Raw genomic sequence first — 6,867 nt, 5'->3', positions numbered from 1 at the left:
GAAGAAGAACAAAATGTTTTGCTGGTAACACCCTAACAGTTGCCACATTTGAGTACTTTTGGGTGGATAGTTACTTGTACAGTATAGTCTTTCCTCCTCATTACCCGTAATATCAGAGAAGATCATCTCAGGGATTGTTACCAACATGCTAATTCCCCAAACAACTAAGCTGACTGTCACAGCATAGGAGACCTTCCTGATTCTGACAGCAGACACAGGATGGACTACTGTGAAATATCGATCGATGGTCATCAGCATGAGCAGCATGATCCCACTGTAGTAGCCAATGAAGAAAATTGAACTCATTATTTTGCACATGGCCTTGCCAAAGATCCATCCATTCGTGTGATCGACAGCCCAGAAAGGGAGCGAGAAAGCGAAGAGTACATCGGAGGTGACCAGATTTAAAATGAAGATGTCTGTCACAGTCCTCAGCCTCTCATATCTCACCAGGACCCACAAAACTAGAGCATTTCCAATCAGGCTGAAAATAAAGGCGAGGCTGAACAAGACTGGTGTGAGTATGGCTCCAAATTCGTTGGGTCCATGATTCTCACATAAGTAAACAAATATTGAATCATTTTCAAAATAGCCATTGTAGTCATAGTAATCATCGAAGGTAGTATAGATTTTAGGTTCAGCGGTCGACATAGCTGGTCTTTTCAAGCACAGCTTTGTGTGATCATTCCTGGATGAGAATAGAAAACAAGTCTGTTTGTGGGATTTTGTTTTAAATATTTGGTGCCAAAAAAGAATCTTAAATCCTACTAGCAATTCTGACAGGACCACAGTTTCTTCAGCCTTCCTGTTTTTTTTTAACCATTTTCAGTTTCTCCTGCGCTCCCACCCCCTAATTATTGGAGCTTATGATTCTAAGTATCTTCAAAGTACCAACCTTGTTGAATAACTTCCCTTCAGTAATGTTGAAACTGCTGAAATCTTATTTCATGAGAACTGCAAAATTTTATTTTGCACTTACTGGGCAAAATTGATCCTTCCACTGTTGGAATCAGGAAATGAGCCATGTTTCTATCAACAAATTATAATGTGGATAGATATGTTTTAGAAAGACATTGTTTTTTAAGTGAAACATGCAAAAGGAAACAATTTATAGTTGTCTGTTTTATTTGTCATTAAATCAACGACCATCAATACTTGGACAACAAAACAACGATACGATCACCTCCTTGTAATATAGTCACCACAGCAGAAACTAAGCAAAATCATCTTTATACTATAGCCCATAAGTTTGCAACTTTGTCTTGCTTAAAATATTTTTACAAATCATGTAAATTGACCCATACTTGCAGAACATATATTTCCTATCTGTCTTCAGTCTGCTCTTACAATTGTCAAATATGATCCCTTCTGAAGTACATACTCACGCTAGCTGGAGATTATCCTTTCTACAATGTGTGTTTTTTTAAAAAAAACTTGTCAAGTACCTTTACTTGAAAACTTCCCACCTTCCCATGGTATACCAACCTTTGCCAAATACCTTTCTTTCATCACACACTTGCAAATCACAGTAAATAACTTCTCATCTCACAAACATCAAAGTTCCTTCTTAAGTACACAAACAAATATTTCCAAATGTCCTCCTTTTAAAAGTGCTTTGAAAATAGTACTTTCTGGCCTTGGCTAGTACCTTCACTTCTGAAATACAAGTGCAACCCTTGGTCAGGAACTTCCAACCTAAACCATTTTGTGAACAAAATGCAAATTTATTTGTAAGTTGTGCCTTCTTGAGCGTGTATTAAAGTTTAGTCAGGGTTTTTCCATTACAGATTACAAAAAAATCCTTTCCAAGTAACTTGTCTATGTAATGTACATAAATAAATACATGTATAAACTTTGGCTTGTTACTAATGTTGTAAAGTACATGTAGATGGACAGAAATGGTGAAGGGCAGCACGATGGCTCAGTGGTTAGCACTGACGCCTCAAAGTGCCAGGGACCTGGGTTTGATTCCAGCCTTGGCCGACTGTGTGTAGTTTGCACATGCTCCTCATGTCTGCTTGGGTTTCCTCCGGGTGCTCTGGTTTCCTCCCAAGTCCAAAGATGTGCAGGTTAGATGGATTAGCCATGCTAAATTGCCCACAGTGCCCAGGGATGTGCAGGTTAGGTGGATTAGCCATGGGAAATGCAGGGTTACAGAGTATGGTGGCGGGGTGTGACGCTCTTCAGAGAGTCAGTGTGGACCCACAGCTTCCACACTGTAGAGGTTTCTATGATTCTGTGAACTGGCATTCTCTCTAATTCACAATAGTTCAATTGGCCAGTTAACTTTCTTTATAAAATGCATCAAAACACCTTACCATATTCTGTCCTTTCTAAATAAGTATACAGGCAATACCTGAACCTTCCCTTCTAAAGTACATGCCACACATCAAACATGTTCCCCTCTAACATGGAGCCATAAAATATTTAAAATATCTTACTTCCTAAAAGATAGATATGATTAAGTATTGTATATACTTAGCTAAGTACATTTCCTTTTGAAATATATAGTTAACTCCTGATAGGTATCATCCAATACAAAATGCATCTACAAACATTTCCTACTTTTCCTCTGAGGTCTCTATGTAAGTCTTATCCATTATTTTCCAATTATAAGGATAGAAGAAATTAGAACTGGAGCAGGCTATTTGGACCCACAAGCCAGCCATCCCATTTTATAAGATCATGTTGATCTTCCCCGGACCTTAACTCTTCCTTTATGCCAGCTCCTCATAGTCCTCAATACACTGATATTTCAAAAATCAATCCAACCCATCTTCAAACACTTTCAATGATCTAGCTTCCAAAACTCTCAATCTGGGACAGAGAATTTCTGACATTCACTATCCTCAGAGAGCCCCAGGGGTTCAGGTACATAATTCTTTGAAGTTTGCATTACATGTAGATAGCTAAGAATGTGTTTAGCATGCTTGCCTTCATTGCTCAGAACTTTGATTGAAGGAGTTGGGATGTCATGTTGAGGCTGTGCAAAACATTGGTCAGGCCTCTTCTGAAGTACTGCGTCTGGTTTTGGTTGCCCTGTTATAGGAAGGATATTATGAAGCTGGAGAGGGTTCAGAAGAGATTTACCAGGATGTTGCCTGGAATGGAGGGTTTGAGTTGTAAGGAGAGGCTGGATAGGCTGGATTTTTTTTTACTGGAGTGCAGGAGGTTGAGGGGACACCTTATAGAGGTTTATACAATCGTAAGGAGTATAGATAAGGTGAGTGGCAGGTGACATTTCCCTAGAGTCGGGGATTTCAAGACAAGGGGGCATATTTTTAAGGTGAGAGGAGAAAGATTTTAAAAAAGACATGAAAGGCAACTTTTTAACTTTTGTGGTTTAGAATGAACTTCCAGATGAAGGGGTGGATGCAGGTACAGATACAATGTTTAAAAGACATTTGGATAAGGTCATCAATAGGGAATACATAGAGGGATATGGGCCAGGTGCAGGCAGGTGGGACTAGTTTAATTTGGGAACATGGTTGTTGTGGACTGGTTGAAGCGAAGGTCTGTTTCCGTGCTGTATGACTCTATGACTCTGGGAGAAGAAGTTTCTTCACATTTCAGGTTTAAATGAGTGTCCCTTCAGTCTGTAACTATGTCCCCTAGTTTGAGGCTTTTCCACTAGTGGAAACCACTTCTCAAGACCAGGGAACAAGGTTTGTTTCCACCCTCGGGTGACTGTCTGTGTGGAGTTTGCACATTCTCCCCGTGTCTGCATGGTTTTCTTCTGGGTGCTCTGGTTTCCTCCCTCGGTCCAAAGGTGTGCAGGTTAAGTGGATTGGCCATGGGAAATTGCCCTTTGTGTCTAGGATTTACAGACTAGATGGGTTAGCCATGGGAAATGCAGGGTTACAGAGACAGCATCGGGGCATAGGTCTGGGTGGGATGGTCATAAGAGGGATGTTGTGGACTTGATTGGCCAAATGGCCTGCTTCCATTCTATAGGGATTCTACGAACTCCTCAGAATCTTGTAGTTTCAATAAGATCACCCCTCCTTCTTTTAATGAGTAAAGGTCCATCTTGTTTAGCTGTTTTTCATCAGTCAGCCCCTTCATCTCAAGAATCAGACTCAGTTATGTTTTTTGAACAGCCTCCAATGCCAGTGCATTTTTTCTTGTATAAGGGGAACTAAACTGTACAAATTATTTCCGATGTGTCCTTACTAACACCCTGAATGTTGTAACAACACTTCTTTCTTTTTAAACTCCAACATATTAAAATTGCAAAAATTCCATTTACCTTCTTAATTACTTGCTGCACCTGCTTGCTAACCTTTTGTGTTTCATGCAGAAGGACACCTAGATCTTTTCGCACTGCACTTTTTGGGAGTCTCTCTTCATTTAAATAACATCTTTCCTAACAAAGTGCATGACCTCATGCTTTCCTACATTAAACTCCATCTGCCAGGTTTTTGCCCACTCTCTCAAACTATCTGTATCACCTTATGCATTCCTCATTCCTCTTCTCAACATGTCCTTCCTTTTTTGATCATCAGCAAATTTGGATACATTATACTTCGCCCCTCCCTCAAGTCATTAATAAAGATTGTAAATAATTGAGACACTAGAACTAATCCAAGTGGCATTCCACTTGTTATGCCTTTTCAACCTGAAAAAAGACCCATTAGTCCCACCTCTCTGCCTTCTGTGTGTTAACCAATAGTCAACACATGCTAATATATTATCCACAAAATTGTGAGCTCCTATCTTGAAAAATAACCTTTAATCTTGAACCTTAACAAGTGCATTCTTGAAATTATTGTAACACGTACATATACGCTTTGTTAGTATTCTCAAATCCAAAGTACATTGGCAAACCTTGACAATTATCTTCCTTTCTGAAGTACTTGCATAAATCCTGCGCTGATCCCCTATTTTAAAGAACCATTAGAAAGAAGATGACATATCTTCACTTTAAATTATGTCTATGAATCATTTCAAATACCCTCTCAACTAAAACACACATAAACTCCTTCCCTAGTACTTTATCTCCTAAAATATTTGTACAACTTTGTTAGGCTCCTTCTATCATCAATTGAATGTGCATATTTTATTAAGAATCTTGTGTTTCTGAAAACATGGATTATATATTGTCCCTTCGACAGCATATTTAAAATCCTTGCTAAGACATTGCATATCTAAGCCTGCAGAGTCTTTTCTCTTTTAATACATGTATAAATTGTGTAAAAACTATCCTTTCCAAAGTACAAAGACAAAAATGTACATTATTGTCATTTCCTGTCAGATCCTTTACTTCAAATATGCACAAACAACCCACAGCAAAAACCTCCTCTTGTACATTACATGTACAGCCCTGACTGATATCTTTCCTACTAATTTAACACTTGTCCAATACATCTTCTTCACAAATAACAGTGAAACCTCATTAAATACAGCAATTTCTAAATAACATATATTCAAATATCTTACCTCTTAAACACAAACTTTGTCAAGTATCTCGCCTTCCACTCAGTGCACTTTCAATATGAAACTTGCAAAATATTCATTGTTCTTAGCTCAGCAAGATACATCCCATCATTATAGAATGAGGAAATGACTAAAAGCTAGTCAATTGTTAAAGAACAACCTTTGGTTTTGATGCTAATGAATTAAAAGAATCAAAAATGAAATTATTTCCCTGTTTAATTTACATATAAAGTAATTGATACCAATACCTATGATAAACACTGACAACAGGATATGTTACTGCATCTTCCTTATCTCATACAATGAATTCATAAGATTGTAGTCAAGTCTTCCACATAAACAAAACTAATAGAAATCACACCATCCACCTTATGTAGAATGATGACATAACGTGTTGCAGTGTCTCCCAGATAATAAAAACAGTTGGAGAAATTGATAGCAAATTTACGACATAAATCATAACAGTGAATAAATGTATTGTTTAAATTAGAGTGATTGGCGCCTCTTTTATCATGTCAGGCCAACTCTCCAGATATTTTCTAATGAACCTGTTCACAGACATTATTACACATCTCTGGAGCTGGTGGGGTTTTGTAGCTGGGCTTCTTGGCCCTGGGGGAGGGAACTTACCCTCAGGCCATCCCTCCTTGATAGTTTTCCACAATACCTCCAATACTTTGGTTATTAGCAGTTTCTGATTGATATTGGTCACATTAATGAAACAGAACCACTTTGAGCATGTTTGCCATCTCACTGTCTGTGCTGCCTGCTTAGAATCATAGAGTCATAGAGATATACAGCACGAAAACAGACCCTTTGGTCCAATTTGTCCATGCCGACCAGATATCCTATATAAATCTAGCCCCATTTGCCAGCATTTGGTCCATATCCCTCTAAACCCTTCCTATTCATATAACAATCCAGATGCCTTTTAAATGTTGTAATCGTACCAGCCTCCTCCACTTCTTCTGGCAGCTCATTCCATACATCCACCACCCTCTGCATGTAAAAGTTGCCCCTTAGGTCCCTTTTATATCTTTCCCCTCTCACCTTAAACATATGCCCTCCAGTTTTGGACTCCCCTACCCCGGGGAAACGACCTTGCCTATTTATCCTATCCATGCTCCTCTTGATTTTATAAACCTCTATAAGGTCATCCCTCAGCCTCCGACACTCCAGGGAAAATAATCCCAACCTATTCAGCCTCTCCCTATTGTTCAAACCCTCAAACTCTGGCAACATCCTTGTAAATCTTTTCTGAACCCTTTCAAGATTCACAACATCTTTCCTACAGGAAGGAGACCAGAATTGTACGCAATACTCCAAAAGTGGCTGAACCAATGTCCTGTACAGCTGCAACATGACCTCCCAACTCCTATACTCAATGCACTGACTAATAAAGGCAAGTATACCAAATGTCTTCTTCACTAT

General features: G+C 38.9%; 1 protein-coding gene across 1 annotated transcript in view; it reads right to left on the bottom strand.

Annotated features, from left to right (window-relative positions):
* LOC109913270 (C-C chemokine receptor type 4-like) overlaps positions 1-5,465 on the bottom strand; it is a 12,681-nt gene extending 7,216 nt beyond the window's left edge. Inside the window, exons 1-2 of the mRNA XM_048609120.1 lie at positions 5,440-5,465; positions 11-688 (exon numbers count right to left, since the gene is read on the bottom strand). Of these exons, the coding sequence (XP_048465077.1) occupies positions 11-651 (641 nt within the window). The 5' untranslated portion in view covers positions 652-688; positions 5,440-5,465. The remainder of the gene's footprint in view (positions 1-10; positions 689-5,439) is intronic.
* Between the last annotated feature and the right edge of the window lie 1,402 nt (positions 5,466-6,867).

Source organism: Rhincodon typus, chromosome 2 (genome assembly GCF_021869965.1).
Source record: "Rhincodon typus isolate 14 chromosome 2, sRhiTyp1.1, whole genome shotgun sequence".
Classification (NCBI taxonomy): Eukaryota; Metazoa; Chordata; class Chondrichthyes; order Orectolobiformes; family Rhincodontidae; genus Rhincodon; species Rhincodon typus.
The sequence above is the reverse complement of the archived record's forward strand: the minus strand, read 5'-3'. Positions and strand labels throughout refer to the sequence as shown.